This window comes from Xenopus tropicalis, chromosome 2, assembly GCF_000004195.4.
Source record: "Xenopus tropicalis strain Nigerian chromosome 2, UCB_Xtro_10.0, whole genome shotgun sequence".
NCBI lineage: Eukaryota > Metazoa > Chordata > Amphibia > Anura > Pipidae > Xenopus > Xenopus tropicalis.
In genome coordinates, this window is record NC_030678.2 from 45,949,047 (window position 1) to 45,969,254 (window position 20,208).

Sequence of the window (20,208 nt, forward strand, 5' to 3'; positions counted from 1 at the left end):
TGGCAAGATATTATATTATCGATAAAACCATGCTGATTGTATTAAGTATCTAATTTCTTATTACCCCTTCCAAAAGCTTTCATACTGTTGATGTCAGACTAACAAACCTATAGTTTTCAGGCTAAGAACTTGATCCCTTCTTGAATAGCAGCAACACATTAGTAATTTGCCAATTTCTCTGCATCATGCCCGACCTCAAAGAATTCTGAAGAGGTTTGGCAATCAAATGCTACATATACAGATCTATCTATGAACTTAAATATATAAACTATATACACCTATTCTAAACTAACTATAGATCCCAATAGCCTTGGGTATTATGCTTGTTCAAAAAGTCATTCCAGTCACTCATATAGGAAAATATTGGTAAATTTTTGAAAAAACTTATCTCTTCTCCTTTATGCTAAGGGGCCCTGGCTAAAGGTCGACCTTCAAGTTGGCTTGAACTAAAAATGTTTGAAAACCACTGCTTTACACTTATCTGTTACAGCCCTGACAGCAGACTGGATGAAGAATATGTTTAATGTAGAAAAATAAGTACCGTTTTTTTAGTATCTCTGGAGGCAGTGCCAAATTGGCCAATAGTGCTCCCCATAGCTTGTTATGGCAATTGCTTGGAAACTTGGCACTCAGCATTTCAATACAGCCCGCCTGACAAGCACTTGCAAGAATGTTTTTAGACAACCGCCATTGCAGGCTACTGGGGTGGGGTGAAATGTGGCACTGCTTTGTCAACTACCTAAAAATAATGTGGTCACTGAATTAGCCTTGTGTGCTGTTTTATCTTCACTGACGCAGTCATGAGATTTTTTAAATTACAGATGCTGTAATTTTAAACTTTTTTTTTTTTTTAAATGTGTATTTCTTACTGGGAGCAGAGGTCTCCACTCCCCTTTCCTTTGCTGTAGTTATAGTCCTATGCACGCACATTTTCCAGTGGAAACATATTTTACCCTTAAAAGGAAGCGGAGGTGCCTTACAGGGTAGGCACAGAGAAGAGGAGAAAGTAACCACTTCCAGTCAGATGAGAGACATGCAGAGTAGCTGAGTTCATGTAGCTGACTCTCTATTAATATATTCATGAGAATAAAGGCACAGCGTACAACGTTAGCATTAATGGTGACGGCATAGGAAAGAATGGCTCTGTTGTATAATTCACAAAGGCTAGTCCGTTTTATATATTTGTTAATTCTTTGAATGGATATATTACATAAGATATATAAGGAACAAGAATTATAAAGCAGGCCTTCCACCTGTGGCTCTCCAGCCGCTAAATGTTAATTCTTTTTCAGGATGCTGAGTTCAGCAACAGCTGGTGAACCATGGTTATTGATATAAAGGGGTGGACATGCATGTATTTGTACCTTTATTGCTAAACCAAAAAGTGGTTGTGGGGAAGGTGCACAGCTGAAGGAAAACACATAATGTTTATAATATGTCTTCAATAATTATCTTCACAGGAAGCACATACTTAGTTCTTATTATAGTCTCTGCCCTGGAGACAGTTATATTGCTGTGCTGCTTTCATGAGCAAATATGCCATTATGTGACATATGCAAAATCTTTAGGTTGCCTACACTTGATTTTGGGCAAGAACAACTTGTTGCTTTAGGGCTCTGGCACACGGGGAGATTAGTCACCCGCGGCAAAACTCCCTGTTCGCGGGCGACTAATCTCCCCGAGTTGCCTTCCCCCTGCCATCCCACCGGCAAACATGTAAGACTCGTGAGTCTTTTTCGGCGATTTCCCGAAATCGCCCCGCCGCGCCTGCCATCCCGCCGGCGACTTACATGTTCGCCGGTGGGATGGCAGGGGGAAGGCAACTCGGGGAGATTAGTCGCCCGCGAACAGGGAGTTTTGCCACGGGCGACTAATCTCCCCGTGTGCCAGAGCCCTTAAACTTTTGAATGACATCTGCTCAAGGTTAGTCTCACAAATATGTTATAAGGGAAAGTGGGTAAAAAGTGCAGATTATGCAAAATGTGTTCCCACGTAGGAGCCAGTCAATTAGACCAAAAGTGAAATTCCATGCTGAGTATGTGCAAATTTTCATTTAAGTTCCCCTATCAACGCAAGAGTAAGAAAGAGGGCAAGTGTTACATTTTGAGTGCTCCTGTGAATTGCTTCTTAGACTTATTTAGAATGTGTAAGACCAGTGTGGCAAGGGTGCTGTTTCAAGCACCAGAATCCCACTCTTGGTAATCATTAGGGCAAAATCTTGGAGTAATTTTACAGAGTTATAACCCAGTATAATTTGCTGAACATTAGCCACAGAAATAGTTTACCGATGCTTAGACTTCACGTATCAAACGGGCTTAATACTAAGAGGACTGTTTATAATTACTGGAGCCCAAAGGCTCAAAAATGATAAAGGATACCCCACATACGTTTGCTAACTATTGCAGGGTTTTTTAAATCTTTGTCATCTTTTCAGATTATAAACCCGAGCAATCATAATCTGGCCCTATATTTCAAATGAGGATGCTGGGATTTGCAGTTGATCAAGTTTGACATCCTTTTTTTTTTTTTTTTTTTTTACTTAGCCTCCCTCAATGTATTTGTTACCATATGAAAATAACAGAAGATGCATATAAAGAATGATCTCATTAAACAAAATCCTGTTGTTTTCATCAATTCAGACAGAACAGATTGGTGCTCCAGCCCTCCTATTGCATCACTGTTGTTGTAAAACTATATAGGGCTTATTATTTTTGTTGTTGTTGTGCTTCTGATCCGAAGGTGCCTATGCCTGCCCCATTAATTCGAATGAATTAGCCCATTATCACCCACCTGTAGGTGGGCATATTGGGAGAAGATCCCTTTGCTTGGCGACCTTGCCAAACAAGCGGATCTTAGTGTATGGCCACCTTAAGTCTTTTCTTTCAATATGCCACTCCAGCAGGCATCTACAGTTCAGATATATCTCCCTACAGTCATACCGGGTTGGGGTGAAAGTGACCTAACCCTTCCAAAACAAATTGATTGAGTAACCCATCTGTTTAAAATAAACAGACTTTTTAAACCAGAGGTGGGGTGCAAGTTAGGGCTGGGCGATATACCGTTTAATACCGAATACCGGTGTTTTTTTTGAAAACTATATTCATTTTTCAGATACCGCAATACCGGGGTGTCAGGGTACTCACCCGTGCGGCCCGGTCTCGCGCGCCTCCTTGCGTGCACACGCGCATCCCGTTGTCCGCGGGTCGTTGTGCACGCGCGTCCAGATGCGCGTGCGTCAAAGCGCACGTACATGTCAAAGCGTGCACGTCCATGACGCGCTGACGGCGCCGGTTCTGCGCATGTGTGGGGGATATTTAAAGTTATCAAACGCCTCCTCCTGTGCTATGTTGTATGTGGCCTTGCCTGGGAAACTAAGCCTGCCTGATTTACCTTACGACTTTCTGTTGCCGATCCTTTGCTTGCCTGACTCTGATTTTCAATACTGCAGTAATTATTCTCTAATTTATTAGGAAATGGGGTTAACCCCTAATCATGCATGGAAAAAAAAAATACCGTCAAATACCGTGACACCGATATAATTTTGAAAAATACCGTGATATAAATTTTTGGTCATACCGCCCAGCTCTAGTGCAAGTTATTCTTGAGGTGACAGTATTCCTTTTTTTTTTTTTTTTTTTTTTTAAAACTTTGTTTTTATTATCAAACCTATCCATTACAACATTTGTAGTAACATTTTGTCTTATGTTTGTATCTTGCAAGTAATGGAGTATTGAAGGATGAGACATATAAATTTAACATTTATAACAAAACTTGAACTTTCAGCTCATACCTATTTTTCCTAGGCCTTGTGAGGGTTGATTTTCATTGTTGGTAAGTTGCCAACATTTTATTTATTTGTTGGCTCCTGGGGGGGTCTGTGATTCTGTTTATCAGCTTTTTGATTTTGTAGGTTTTGGAGATACTGGGATGCTTCAGTTAGGAGTGGATGTTCCTTAAGTGTTTCCATGTCATACCATGTGGATTGTTTGAATATGTAAACTATAAGGTGTCTGATTGGTTGGGGTAGGGAGGATATATATGTGAGCCATGTATTGAAAATTTTTTCTGTGTTTTGTTCTTTTCAGGTTGTTGCCTCCAACCAATCCATGTAAAAGAGATGATGTCGTTTTTGTTTTGCTAGTGTTATGGATGGAGTGTCTGGAGTTAGCCATTGATGTAGTATAGTCTTCCAGGCTGCTGCCGACAGTCTCCCCGCCAATAATTTTTCGGGTTTAGTTAGGTGCGTGTAAGATGTAGTTGTGCTGAACAGTGCCCATTCTAATTTTATTTGAAAGGATTTTTCCGTCACCTGTGTCCAGTATGAGGCTATTTCTTTCCAAAAGATTTGTATTTTAGGGAATGACCATAGGTTATGTATTAAGTTGGCCTTTGGGGAGCGGCATCTGAGGCATTCATCTGACGGTATTCCCTTTTTTTTTTATGTCTATGAAGATTCTCATTCATCTAGGTCAGTGTTTTTCAACCTTTTTTGGGCAAAGGCACACTTGTTTCATGAAAAAAATCACGAGGCACACCACCATTAGAAAATGTTAAAAAAAATTTAACTCTGTGCCCAGCAGCAGTGCCCCCCTATTACACTGGTGCCCAGCAGCAGTGCCCCCCTAGTACACTGGTGCCAAGAGCAGTGCCCCCCTAGTACATTGGTGCCCAGCAGCAGTGCCCCCCTAGTACATTGGTGCCAAGAGCAGTGCCCCCCTAGTACATTGGTGCCCAGCAGCAGTGCCCCCCTAGTACACTGGTGCCAAGAGCAGTGCCCCCCTAGTACATTGGTGCCCAGCAGCAGTGCCCCCCTAGTACATTGGTGCCAAGAGCAGTGCCCCCCTAGTACATTGGTGCCCAGCAGCAGTGCCCCCCAGTACATTGGTGCCAAGAGCCAGCCCCCCTAGTACATTGGTGCCCAGCAGCAGTGCCCCCATAAGTCAGTGTGCCCCGTGGCCCCCCCCTAATACATTGGTGCCCAGCAGCATTTTACTCTTCGGCGGCTTCAGCAGCATCTTCCCCTCACGCGTGCCGCCTCTGCACTTCTGCCTACACGCGACCGCACACAGGCCCTTTTATAACGTTGCGCCCCGTGCGTACTGACGTCACCCGTACACACGGGGCGCAACCAATGACAGGGCCCGGATTTTTTTTTTAAAGTAAAAATTGTGGCCCTGCCTACGGCACACCAGGCAACATCTCGCGGCACACTAGTGTGCCGCGGAACAGTGGTTGAAAAACGCTGATCTAGGTCATGATATACAGTATCTAGAAGAATTAAGTCTAAAACAACTGGACTTTTCTGAGTTTTTCTTGAAAACGTTTCACCAATGTCTGTGACTGTACTACCATCAAGAGTTTAAATACCGGGAAATTCCCTACCAGTCATTTGAACTGAAGAAGCCACTCGGACGAGTGGTGAAATGGATTCAAGATAAACTCAGAAAAGTCCAGTTGTTTAAGACTTAATTCTTCTAGCGCATATACAATCCATATGCTTGCAAGGCTTTTGAATTTTTCTGTTCAGCAGCTGTCCAGGTTGAAATTTCAGCAACTTTCTAGTTGCTATGATGCAATTGAGCCTAGCAACTAGGCAATGGCTTGAATGAGACACTGAAATAAATAAAAGTTGGCCTGAATAACAAGTTAACTTATAAAAATAACAATAACCTTGTAGCCTTATGGCTGAACTACACTGGAGGTTTTGTTCAGATTTTGGGAGTAAGATTTTATTGGACTACATAATCTTGTCATGCGATGTCCTGCAACATCACAAGATTTTGTGGGATTCTACAAAATGTGATGCCCACTGCTGTACTGTAAGTCTGATCAGATAAAGTCAGATTGTGGTTTTTGTTCATGCACCTATATCCTACAGTTGATGCATTTCAATGAGAATTAAAAACCGCGGCGCCACAAATGCCTTCCCACCGGCGATTTACATTCAAGCCGGTGGGAGGGCATATCGGGGAGATTAGTTGCCCGCGACAAGGGAGATTTGTCGCGGCGACTAATCTCCCCGTCTGCCACGGCCCTAAGTGTGAATGTTTTAAACACACGGTTCATAAAGCAGAGGCTCTCCCTTTCACTGGAATCTCTCCGTCTGACTTTCTTACCTGTGTAATGATCTCTAAAGTGAGCTTGGGCTCCGGCAAATAAAAGCACTTGGAAAAATCTGCATCAGGGTGCAGAAACTGTAGGAGTGAGAGGCCCACCAATTACAAGCCTCGTTTCCATGCTTTGTGTGTTGTTTTTATTAGGTTTGGGCTCCAGCCCAAGATTCCCAGCCCCTTTTTCCCTTCATTCCTTCTTCTTTTCATTCCTGTCTTTCTCTGCCAGTGACGCCTTAACTCACGCTGGAGTGTCTCGGTTTTCCTAACCTGGAAAAAAAGGATTATTTTATGTAATGTCCTACATATTTCCTGAGACTGTTTTCATCTGAAATGATGCTACAGTTTCAGTAGGAGATCTCTGCAAAATCGCACCAGAAAACAGTCCTATACTGAGGATGGTTAATTATACACTGGATATTTACTGGGCCGTTTGACTTCAGGTTGCGTTTCTTACCAGTTTCTAATGTGGGCTTCAAGATCTGATGTAACGTTCACCTGAGTATAGAAGTTTTTGTTTACTTCAGGACTTCTGCGTAATTTGAAAGTGACGATGAAGTACAGAGCAGCGGTGAGCTTATATTATTGTTCTAAATCCTGCATGTGGAGGTGAATTGTGTATGGCAAGTGGCTCATAGTTCAGTCAGAGTGTTAATGATTCTTTTCTTTTAACAGTTTTTCTTTTTTCATAAGTGCTAGATTAATGTAGTAGCAGCAGCTGAATATTTTTTAAGACTCCATAAAGGGGTTGGGTTAGTTAGGCATTTCCTGATAAATATGTTCTTACTCTAGCGCTGGCAAAAAGTGTCCAGAGAATGTTATAAGCTTAGGGGCAGATTTATCAAAAAGTGAGTTTAGAGGGTAATACATAACATCTCAACCAGGTTCTTTTCATTACCATGGGATTTTTAGAGGCATATTTATCAAATGGTGAACTTTAATTTTCACCCATTGATAAATACGCTTCTAAAAATCCTATAGGAATGAATAGAACCTGGGTGAGATTTTATGTGTTAAGCTCTAAACTCACTTTTTGATAAATCTGCCCCTTAGTGTATGTTGTCTAGTGTGTATTTTTGTAAAATGAGTTATCAGTAGATCATTTTTTAAAAATAATTCTATATTAATTTGTGTGTTTTTGATATCCCTGGCGTTAAATACTGTACCTTTGGCTATTACAATTTGAACTGCATATACTTGAACCCCAGGTGGATCATTTTGAGAAATTGTACGGCGGAATGATGTAATAACCTGTATTGCACTGCCACAGCACAAAAAAAAAATGCTAGGATTTCTATTATTAGACATTCATTTTCACAAGTTAATTACTTATTGACATACTGAGAAAACAGATCATATAGCTGCACATGTGGGTACTTGAAGGAAGGAGAAACTAAAGTAATAGTTTACATTTAAATTAACTTTTTATTTGATGTGTTATTATGAGATAGTTTGCATTTGGTGTTCATTTTTTTTTTTTTTTTTTTTGTAGGTTTCAAATGATTTAGCTTTTTGATCCAGATTGGAATTTCAACTTATCTCGTTGCTAAGATCTAATGTACCCTAGAAACCAGGCAGTTGTATGAATAAGGGATTGAAAGATGAATTGGCAAATGTCTAAACAGAAAAATAAGTAATAATAAATGATAGCTTCACAGCGCAAACATTTTTGATCCCCCATTTGCAGGATGGAAAGGCAGAATAGAAAAGCAAATAACTCTAAAACTATAAAAAATGTGCATTTCAAGAGTTACTTATGAACATTCTGTAATATACTTAAACTCAGTTTAAAGGTGAACTACCCTTTTAATCTCTCTGATTCTAATGGCAGTTGCAGTAAATACAATCTATTGGGATTGCCTTGTAGTTTGGCCAAACCGAATCCAGATCCTTAATATCATGTCACTTTTGGTCATATGAAGATGGGAGTTGAAATTTCTTTACCGCGTGCGGTGTGGTGGTTGTCTCTAGTCCCTTTGGTTTGTGATTCAACCAAATCTTTTGTGCAGGGTTCAGGTTTCCAGTCAAATCCCAAAAAAGTGAATTTGGTGCATCCCTAGTTTTTATTTTAAATAGTGAGTTTACTTAACAGCTTTCATTAAAAGTTGAACAGAAAATCTGATAATCTTATAGTGAACCCTATAACTTGATGCTGGATACATAGGGCTGCTCTTAAAATTTTGCACCCTGTATTCTGTACATATGATTATACCTGCACTTCAGATTTTAGGCAGTGCAAAGCAGGCGCTGCCTCTGTCTCTGTTCCTCTTCGCAATTTAATGGAGACTATGGGTAGAATGCTTTTACACCCTGTGGCCAGTGGGCCATCCCATTCGATCACTGTGTTTGGTATGATCCTTCCTCAGTTGGGGTCACACTTAAAGTTTGATTGCATAGAACCCTAATTTAAGGGACCCTGACCAGTTTATCCAATTTGAATAATGTATTTCACATATTTGTTAAAAGTTCTCATGTGCTGGTACTTGCTTAGTGTATTAAGACTGCTTTTAGTGCTCTGCTTACAGCATGGGTCCCCAACCATTTTTTATATCTGTTAGCAACATCTAAATATAAAAAATTATGAGGAACAATGCGAACATGATAAACTGATGACTGATAAAGGCTCTGATTGGCTATATGGTAGCCCAGTGTGGACTGGCAGCCTACAGGGGGCTCTATTTGGCAGTACACATAATCTTTATGCCTCCAAAACTTACCGCCAAGTCAGAAATTCAAAAATGGACACCTGTTTTGAACAACATCTAAGGGGTTTGTGAGAAGCATGTTGCTCACAAGCCACTGGTTGGGGATCAGTACCTTAGAGGATGATGCCCCCATGAGCATATCTGTAATGGACATGGGAACCCTAAGCAAGACAATTAGCCATGTGTTAGGACCCATTTTAATTAGCACAAGCACATAGCAGGCATTGCTGGCATTCCTGAAGCAAGACCATATTGCATGCGCACAAAATATACAGGGCTTCTGAAGGTCCTGCATACATGCACAGAATGAAAGATGGTGGTGTGTAGGATGATGTTGGCAAAAGCAACTTTACAGTGCAAGTTTTTTTTTTTTTTTTTTTTTTTTTACACAGAAAAAACAAACTTCTAAGAATGGCTGCAGTTAGATTAATGGTTTTAGTGTGAAATGAATATAGCATCTACTGAGGGGCTTAAGGTGGACTATTTGCCAAGGATTAAATTTAGCTGGGTTTCTTGTCCTTTAAATGTTTAGGTCTATCAAGTTTGTGCAGTCATTGCATATTTTCCATTCTACAGTTGCAGTATTAGTCTCTTATTGTTAGATTTCTCTAATTTTTTTCTCATCTTTTCTGTCATGTTTTTAAGACAGGGTGTGGCTGAGTTGACCCAGACGCTGAGCCATATTTAGCAAGACAAAACTGGAACAGTTCTAAGGCAAACTTATAACACAATGTTCCCTAATGGTTTTGTAAAATTATTTTGTGTTAACAGCACATTCGGATTGGAGCCCAATTGTTCTGTAGTGTGTTCTAATGGAAATACCTTGTTCTTGATTCTAGCTAAGGTATAATTAATCCTTATTGAAGACAAAGCAATAATATTAGGTTTATTTAAAATTGAAATTATTTTTTTTGTAGACTTATGGTACAAAGATCCAAAACCCGCTGAAAATGATAGAATTGGGTTTTATTTCATTTTACTCAATGAGAACCATTTTGCCTCAAATAGCTATGTATAGAAGTTAGTGGCAATCACTGGTTGATTATACATGTAAGCACTGCTTATTCACTGCTTGTGTCCTATGGGTGTTTATTTGGGGGGTCAGTTATGTATTTACATAGCTATTTGTTTGCTACCAGTCACTTTAACAGGAAAGAAAGATTTTTCTTGCAGAAATAAAATTCTTTGAGAGATAAAAAGGAAATAGCAAGTTATGGTTGCCTTCACTTGATTCTGTAAGGTGACCTGTCTTGTTCATGTAGCAGCTCTAAATCAGGCTCTTCTCCTTAACATGTATTTATGGTGGCATGGCCTAGAGCAAGCCTTTCCTAATGAAAAGGTTTTGTCCCTGGAGAAGGTGAAATGCTTTGTGGTTGGTTGTCATAATACCTTGGGAGCACTTAACTACCATGCTTAAGTGCAGCTCTTTACATCTTGTCAGTTTACATAGTGCAATAAAGGCAAAGTTGTTATTTAGAGCATGGATGCCAAAGGGTTTTGGGCACTGGTGCAGGAGAAACGAGCATCCTTGATACCAAAGGACTACCATCTGTCCCAGCACGAAGATATGGATGCTCCATCTGAATCTGATGAAGAGAAACCAATGGAAAATACTCAGTGTGTTCCTAAGATCCAAGTGATAGTTACAATAGAGCCAGAGGTAACCTAATGGGCTATTTGTAATGCATTCAGGTTTCAGAATGTTTCTCAGAGCTTGTTTTGCACCATACCTACATTTTGAATGTTTGACATTTGAGCTGTCTCATATATTTTTTTTGAGCTTTGGGTTTTTTGTTTTTTTTTACAGTATAAGACTACACAATGAAGGAAGGGTTTTGATACTAAATTTCATCAGGATTTGTTAGTTTCCTGGTAATTTTACCATATTATACCTTGAAAAGTGGGGTTATTATTGTGAGCCACAGCCACAGGTTATTGTTATTTATTATTCTATGAAGCAATTTGTCATATCATATGAGAAAATCTGTTCTGGATAGGGTACGCATGATGTTTGTAATACAGCTGAACCCCATCCAGAGATTTAGTGTGCACTTTTGCAAATAAAGCAGATAGCTGATTAAGGGACTTATCAGGTCTCTTTGTCGAAAAACTTTTATAAGCCCAAAAGTAGGTCAGTCCCTTGATATTTCTGCAGAGGCATTATGAGAATGCAGTGTATTCAGTTGGGATCAGAGGCTAAACTTTTGGCATAAGCAAATAGCAGGACAGGGTAATTTAAATGTTAGGGAGGTTTAAATAGTAATCTCAGTAATTGACCACAAAACAATACAATAATGGCATTGCTATGCACAGTGCTAGGGGCCCGGGGTTTTTCTTGTTGTAGATACCATGCTTACATGGTACATTACTGAAATGTAATGTGAAAACATGACCTGATTCATACGATAATTAAGAATATGTTAAAGTAATGTTTTGGGTATGTATATGTGTAGAGGCATACATATGTTATTAGAACCTGCTGTCATTATTGACTATTGATTAGCTGCCTGCCTTTCACTTTCTATGCAAGGCTGTTTTAGTTTCCAAATACCCTTTTCCTTAAATACCATGTGATGTTTGCAAATACTGACAATGTAGAATGTATGAAAGGCACAAGCAATTCTTGCAGTTGTTGGCAGTTCTGTTCTCTCTGGCAAAGTGCAAAATGTGTGTAATGTCTTGCCTAATCAGACTATTGATAAGGGCTGGTATTTTTTCTTATGCAATCTGTTTTTAGCGTGACTTTTTCTTTCCATTTGAATGTGAAACCGTTCTGCTGTGTTTTAGTAGGTAGGTTGCAATTTAAAAATGCTTGTTCAACCATCTGCAACAGAAAAAAAAATTTGAGACAAAGAGGTGTTTAAAGGAAATCTAAGATCACAGAGGGGTGTGTAATAAATTGGACCCCCCTCCCCGCAGTGATTTTCCCTTTTATTAGGGTGACCAGATCACTTGAAAATTATGGGGCATGTCTAATAAATACATGTTGCAGGGCAGGCAGTGATTGCATTTAAAATAATGGCAGTCAGTTCAGCCCTGCTAGCTGGATTTGTTTAGTGTCCCTGAATTAAATGATCTGGTCACCCTAACTTTTATTGTCCTTTTATCTGTGCTTTAAATGAACACCTCCTGCAGCAATCGGAATCAGTGTAAATTCCCTATGCAGAACCCTCTGCAGTCAAAAGCCTCCTGCATTTTTACACTCATTAACGTCCTCCTTTTGAAGTAGGAATACTGTTCATGGAAACAGTAAAAGATTGTTGTTCTATGTTGATTCAACAGTTATTTAAGACTGCTGTTATACACAGGTGAAATGATTATGCAATGTAATAATTAGGTACTGTAGAATTGCTAGCCTAGTGTGCGCGGTCATGCTATTTATGCTTCGCTGTGGAAAACCAAATCATACTTTGTAAAGCCACTAATTGCACGCCAGTAATTACTGTGTTTTTTGTTTGCTTGTGAAAGAGCAGAAATGTTTTCAAGTTGAAAGATGTAAATTGGAAATATGATTTCTGGTATGGGTATCCATTATCCAGAAAGCTCCGAATTACAGGAAAGCTATTTTCTGCCATCTCTCCATAATAAACACTACCTTGTAACTGACCCTAATTAAGCTGCTTGAATCAAAATTGGTGGCAAAACAATCCTATTGGGCGGGCATAAGCACCGTCAGACCTTGGACTGCATCAACGATCCGATGTGGCCCCCAATCCAACAAAAAAATCAATCCTGCCTGATCCGGATCTGGCCAATTTTAGGCGGGTAGGCCTGTCGGGTGTGCCCATACATAGGCAGATAAGCTGCAAAATCAGTCCAAAATTAAAGAAAGATTCCTTATCTGGAAAACCCTGGGTACCAAGTATTCTGGATAATAGATCCTGTAACTTTATATGCACAGATTAATGACGGGAGACAGAACCTGTTTGAATTTTTTTTTGTTTTTATTTACAATTTATTTCTAATGTGTCTGAATGTCTAGTGGCTCTGTTTACTTAGAACTGGTCACAAGTCAGGTTATTGTTACTTATGTGTTATTCTGTTGTTTCCCATTCAGGCTCCAGCAATCGACGGGATCCGTGTCACCATGGAAAGTGCCTTAACGGCCCGGGATAGGGTCGGTGTCCAGGATTTTGTTCTACTGGAAAACTACACAAGTGAAGCAGCATTCATAGAAAACCTAAGGAAAAGATTTAAGGAGAACCTAATTTATGTGAGTCATGCTTTTACTGAAATTTTGCCTGGTCAGTATTGTCATATGAAGTAATATTAATCTAATTACAGAGGGCTGATCCAACTCACTGTGTTATGTTGTCTTTGTAATTCATTATACTAAGCATTGTGGTATATTTATTCATTGCATATATATTGCTTTGGCTTTCTAAGATATTCTTCACAAACTGAGATAGAAAAGAACATACTGTAGCCCCTAAGTGTTTCACCAGAAACTGGGACCTTTTTTGCCTCTAAGGGCAATGGCACACGGGGAGATTAATCTAATACTAGTAGCAGCTACTTTTTCACAGCTACTAAACTCCAGAAAATACCCTGCCATAGACAATACTGATAATTGCAGGAGACAATTATCAGTAAATGATCAGCATTGTCTATTTTAGTAGCCACAACAAGTAGCTTCTACTAGAAGCTTCTATGAGTCTTCACATGTAAGTCGCCGGCGGGATGGCAGGGGTAGGCAACTCGGGGAGATTAGTCGCCCGCGAACAGGGAGTTAATCGCGGGCGACTAATCTCCCCCGTGTGCCAGAGCCCTAAGACTGATTCAGTAGTCTCCCCGACCGATATTTGGCCTGAAATTGGCTTGTATTGGGCCACTTCGGCTTGTTGATGTGGTCCCCGAACCGACGACACCTAGACCCTGCCGTCTTAATTCGAACGAATAAGCCCGATATCGCCCACCCATAGGTGGGCATATCGGAAGAAGATCCACTTGCTTGGTGACCTCACCAAACAAGCGGATCTTGGTGTATATGTCCACCTTAAAGGAAAAGTAATGCTAAAAATTTTTAACTAAAAAATCTATTCTACCCTCCCCCAATAATTGCCCTATCCTGAAAACTATTTGTTATTTATAATGCTTTAGAAGAAAATACCTGTAAAAAACTTGGCTTCCGGTCATTTCAACAAAGGCAATATGGCGACGCAGGGAAAGTTTCAGGGGATATGGCCATGCAGGAGAAAGTATCGGGTGAAGTTTAACTATGCGGTGATCGATCGAGTCTAGCCTGACTCCTTCCTATACAGAAGGAAGGCTAGACTCGATCAGTCGATCGCTGCATAGTTAAACGTCACCGATACTCCTCTCCTGCATGGCCATATCCCCTTAAACTTTCCCTGCGTCGCCATATCGCCTTTGTTGAAATGACCGGAAGCCAAGTTTTTTACAGGTATTTTCTTCTAAAGCATTATAAATAACAAATAGTTTTCAGGATAGGGCAATTATTGGGGGAGGGTAGAATAGATTTTTTAGTTAAAATTTTTTAGCGTTACTTTTCTTTTAAGACATGGAAAGAAAACCACAATCTGCTTCCTTCCACTCCAAAACATGCATTGACGGGCATGGCAACAGGCTGTTAGTGTCTAGGTGGGGAAAGTTTGGGTGCAAAAATGCATATTTTTTTCATTTCTGAGCTGAAATTCACTTGGTCATTTAGGAGTGAGTTTTCTCCCTTGCTGTAGATATGCCAGTGGTGTATTGCCATGTGTGACATGATTCTGAATGTATTATGCATAGAACTAATTGTTTAGTTTATGCAAACTTTACATTTTCTTATTTCCTTGTTTCCTTTTATTGTGAAACGGCTCAATGGGTGGGGCTGAAATACTAGCAAATGTAGTTCAAAAACTACAAAAGATTCACTTTACCTGTAGATGATGCTGATCTGAATGCTGGGACCACAAAATAAATATGCCCTTGCCTGTGTAACAGTCTGTTTTGTGCTCAAAGGAAGCTCTTTGTTTTTTTAAGTGGGGAGTATTTAAACATGACAGGGTCTGCCTGGTAGTTATGACTCATGGTTTTCCATCTTTCTGAGGAAAATATGAAGATTCCATACACTACCTTGTATGATATCATTTTACTATAATTCAGGCAAGCAAAATAATTGCCCCACAATCATCAAAAGTTGAACTGGATTAGTTTACACAATAAAGGGCCAAAGCTTGTCAGAGTTAGGACAAAGTCACGCGTGGAGAAATCGCAGTGCTAAAAAAAATAATATATTTGCAAATGGTTGTTATATAAAATGTAACTGTGAACTACCATTTGGAACAAAGAAAATATTTGCAGCATGTGCAAAAGTTTGAGCATCATTGGACTTGTCCTGTCAAAAACTGCTTTTACAAGGTCCCTGACCCTAATTACCTCATTAGGCTGTAATAGCCTTTAGAATTTGTCACCTGTTGACAATTGCAGAGCTGAGTGGGCATCACTCAACAGCCATATACTTTTCTTAGCAACTGAGTAAAGATCTGAAAATAAAGCTTAACCAATGCCTACAAAATGAGGGAAGTCCTTAAAAACACTGAAAAACGTTTTCAGCTTACAATTTCCACACCCTGTATTGTCATCAAGGAATGGCAGTAAAGGGAAACTGCAGAAGTCTAATCAAGAACTAGGAGACCAAGAAAACTACTTATATGCATGGTGTCCAGAAAGGCAGAGGCCCTGCTGAATGGTGCTTGTGGCTCCACTCTTGCCAGGAGAACCAAAGATTTGTTTGGAGAAGAAAAGGGGCAGCATTTATTTTAAAACAATCACCTTTCCAACTATTAAATATGTGATGGATCTATTATGCTTTGGGGTTGTGTGGTAGCCAGTGGCACGGGAAGCGTTGCACATTTAAAGGAGAAGGAAAGCCTAAGTCACTTGGGGGTGCCAAAATTTTAGGCACCCCCAAGTGACTTAAATCACTTACCTTTTACCCTGGACTGGTTCCCCTGTTAAGAGAGAACAGCACCAGCCCCCGGGGTAGCAGCGAGCAATTCCTTCTCCTTTAAAGGGACAAATGGATTGGATGCTAGTGTGAAAGTCATAGCCACCTTGAGCTAGTGCTGGGCGGTATGACCAAAAATTTATATCACGGTATTTTTTTTATTATATCGGCATCCCCATGCATGATTAGGTGACCACCCCAAACACCCCCCCCATCCCCTTCACATAAATATAACTTACTGGCCAGGCAGCCGCAGGCACCCCCGACAGCTCACAGAGCCTCCTGGCAATTTTTCTTACTATTTCCGGGTTGCACGCGTGACGTCAGCGCGCACAACCCGGAAATAGTAAGAAAAATTGCCAGGAGGCGCCCACACCGGTATGCCGGTAAGTTAAAAAAATTTATCATTTTTTTAAAAAAAAAAACGGTGTTCGGTATATACCGGTATACCGCCCAGCACTACCTTGAGCAACTTGAAGAGTAAGTTTAATGTTTCTGGAATGTCCCTCACAGTCCCATTACATGTAAGGCAGCCAATTCCCAACTTTCCAACCCCTACAAGAGAGGGTACCTGACCAGCAGGTCCAACTATACAGATATCTCCAACTGCACCATGCTTTCCAGGCCCAGTTTCACACACTTTCTCTTACAAAGGTTACTGTCTCTATCGGAGATTCCTATCCACCCTAATTAAAATTATAATAGAGAGCCTCCCAGCACCCTTCACCCGTGCATACCATCTCTGGACGCAAGCCATTCCAGACTTATAAGAGGAACAATGGGAGGAAGCTGTAGACACAGCCTACGATTATCTTAATAAAAGACAGGCTTATACAATATAAATTTCTTCACTAAGTCTGTATAACCCCCCTAAAGCTGTTAAGAATAGGCAAAAGACATGATGATCTCTGCCCCTGATGCAGTACCCCAGGTGCCAACTTTATACGTATGATCTGGTCATGTCCCCCTATAAACAGATTCTGGAAGGATATAATGGGGACTCAGGAATTGGGTACCCCCCAAATAGTAGACCCTGTGGCCTGCCTACTAGGGGTCATTGATGACATACTACCTACCAATGCAGCCAGAATTAGACTCCGCACTCTTATGTTCTATGCAAAAAAAGACTGATTATGCACTGTTCGGGAAATAACTTACCTTCCCTGACTTTCTGGAGGCAGTTAGTAGACAGCGCCCTCCCACTTATAAAACTTAAATATGAAACACATGGAGCAGTAGACAAATTTGAGAGAGTATGGAGTGATGGTGTAACACAGAGCCCTCGAGCCTGTAACCTCTACCATAGACTAATACTAGCTATATTGGTGCACCTTTTTGACAAATGCACTTGCCATCAACAACAGATCACCTTAACAAACTGTGTACCGGTAATAACACCATATCGCAATACTGTCACGGACTTACTGCAACCAATTGTAGAGCTGGGCGGTATGACCAAAAATTTATATCACGGTATTTTTCAAAATTATATCGGTGTCGCGGTATTTGACGGTATTTTTTTTTCCATGCATGATTCGGTGTTAACCCCATTTCCTAATAAATTAGAGAATAATTACTGCAGTACTGAAAATCAGAGTCAGGCAAGCGAAGGATCGGCAACAGAAAGTCGTAAGGTAAATCAGGCAGGCTTAGTTTCCCAGGCAAGGCCGCAGACCACATAGCACAGGAGGAGGCGTTTGATAGCTTTAAATACACCCCACGCATGCGCAGAACCGGCGCCATCAGCATGTCACGGATGCTTGCGCTTTGACGCACGCGCACCTGGACGCGCGCGGACAACGGGACGCGCGCGCACGCAAGGAGGCGCGCAAGACCAGGCCGCACGGGTGAGTACCCTGACACCCCGGTATTGCGGTATCTGAAAAATGAATATAGTTTTAAAAAAAAAAAAAAAGCCGGTATTCGGTATTAAATGGTATATCGCCCAGCCCTAACCAATTGTATAGCATTGTTTATGTCCTTTTATTTTTGTTTGATATATGTATAAACGCAATAAAAAAAAATAAAAAAAACACGTAAGGCAGCCAAGAATATCTTGAAATTAGAAGTGATCTGCAAGGAAGAGTGGGGAAAAATCCAAAAATGAAAGGACTTAAAAGCTTGGAAATACTTTTGTATTATCTGTACTAAAAGCATACCTCCCAACATTTGAAAAGTGTAAAGAGGAGGGGAAAGAAATGGCGCTTGCAGCACGGTGAATTTTTTTTGTTTTACCACACCAACTAAATACCACTCCCATTTTTGCAAAATTTGGCAGGTTAATAAAAGGTAGAACACATTTCTGGGGGTTTTGGGGTCTTGTTTTTATTTGTTGTTACAGTTTTTCTAAAGAAGGTGAAATTGACCTTTAAGCTGCAAGTGCAGGTTTCGCTTGCTTAGTTTTCTGGGCTCTCTGCCAAAAGCCTACTTATCTAAGTTTGGGAAACATTGTATCTTTTTTAGCATTTAGTGCAGGAGATCAAAGAGAAATTAGGAACTTTTTCAGTAAGAATCGGGACTGTGGGGACTGTCCCTTGAAAATCAATTGGGAGGTATGCTAAAGGGGGCATAACAAAATACAGGTTTTGGATCTGGAAACCCAATAACCAAAAAAGCTCCAAGTTATGAAAAGGCCAACTCCTACAATACCAATTTTTGAAATTTCCTTTGTCTCTTTAATAAAACAGTAACTTGTACTTGATGATAACCAAGCTGCATTAATCCATATTGTTGACAATACAATCTTACAGGGTTTATTTGTTTAAATGTTTTAGTAGGCTGAAATGGGTTGTTTTCCTTTAAATTAACTTTTAGTATGATATAGAAAATGCTATTTTGAGACAGTTTGCAATTGGTCTTCATTTTTATTTGCAGTTTTTGAACTATTTAGCTTTTTTTTCAGCAGCTCCCCAGTTTTGGAATTTGTTTGGTTGCTAGGGCCCAGTTTAACTTTGCAACCAGGCAGTGATTTAGAAAAGGAGACACGGTATGAATAGAGGATGTCCTAAATAGGCAAATAAGTAATAAAAAGTAAAAATAAAAATTTAGCCTTACAGAGCAACAGTTATTTGGCTGCCAGTGTCAGTGACCCTCATTTGAAAGCTGAAGAGAGTCTGAAGAGATAGGCAAACAGTTCTATAACTATAAAAAAAAAATGACGAAATAAAAGTTAACCTAAAGGTGAACCACCCCTTTAGGTATGGTTTTCCAAATTATGAAAATGCCCTTATCCAGAAAGGTTTTCTGGATAATGTATTCCATACCTGTACTGACTTTATTGAGGTGTCGAAACATTCCACTATTACTATTTTCTTTATTCTATGTTTTAAAGTTTGTGCATTTAACATTTGCAAAAATGTTTTTAAACGCACTGATTCTGTGCTGAATTTTGGCAAGTGAGGGGATTATTGAATACACTTGTGTTTTCTTAGTGCTCGGAGAGTGTTGTCAGCCAGGGAATTAGATGGGAGGAAATTGTTAGGAGTGCAAACTCAGCATGGAATAGAGATTGCTATTGTTCCTAGTGGAACTCTTGCCCAGGACACAGCTACACACTGCTATACCACAAATGGAAAAAATTTGATTTTTTTTTTTTTTTTTGTACTTGGTTTAGAATTTGTTCATAAACACCCTCCGCTCTGCCTAGGGTGTGTACTGCTCAGCTGACCTACATGTAACGTTGGTCATGCTATATTATCATAATGTTCTGAATATTTTTAAAGAACTTTAAACACCAGGTTTGATTTGCATTTTCACACTGATATTCAATCTCCTCTTGTTTCACTCTATATAGAAAGGATTCCAGGAGACCACAGGCACTTTGGGTCAATCCCTTCACTCTCTTGACGAGTCCTTTAAAATCCCAGGCCCTGGGTCTTGTCTTTCTCCGCTTACTAGTCCTTTCTTCTGAAGAGTGTCAGAGTAGCTCTTAGAGCTTTATGTCTTCATAGTTATTTTAGATTTGGTTTAATACTTTTGTTACATTGCCCTGAAGCTGCTGATTGGACTAGTGTCAACCACCCTACCCATGTAATGCAAGGAAGACTTCACTGCTGTCAGATACGTCTGAGGAGACCCAATTTAGGTGGTAACATAGCATGTTTTAGGAGAGACATCCCCATTGAGGGCCATTTCAGGAAAAGGTTCCCCCCCCTCTGTGGAGCTCTGAGTAGAGCACTTGCTATGTGTTGGCTATTTAAAGGTGGCCAGACACGGGCCAGTATCTGTCCCTTAGACCGATTCGGCAGCTTAATGCCCGTGTAGGGGCAGCACGACGGGCCTACCCGACTGACATATGGCCTGAAATCGGCCAAATATCGATCGAGCAGGTTTAAAAAATTCAGTCGGATCGGGGACCACATCGGCTCGTTGATGCGGTCCCCGAATCGACTGCGCTCATTACCGTTGTTATAATGTTGGCTTTAGTGAAGCAATGCATAGT

General features: G+C 40.3%; 1 protein-coding gene across 2 annotated transcripts in view; it reads left to right on the forward strand.

Annotated features, from left to right (window-relative positions):
* Nucleotides 1-20,208, forward strand: part of myo1c (myosin IC) — a 93,619-nt gene that overhangs the window by 28,686 nt on the left and 44,725 nt on the right. The window contains exons 1-2 of one of the 2 annotated variants that reach the window (XM_002942143.5): nucleotides 6,370-6,681; nucleotides 12,873-13,028. In XM_002942143.5, coding sequence (XP_002942189.2) covers nucleotides 6,664-6,681; nucleotides 12,873-13,028 — 174 coding nt within the window. In that variant the 5' untranslated portion in view covers nucleotides 6,370-6,663. Of the gene's footprint in view, nucleotides 1-6,369; nucleotides 6,682-12,872; nucleotides 13,029-20,208 lie in introns of those variants that run through there. The other variant, XM_004911641.4, reaches the window with a different exon arrangement.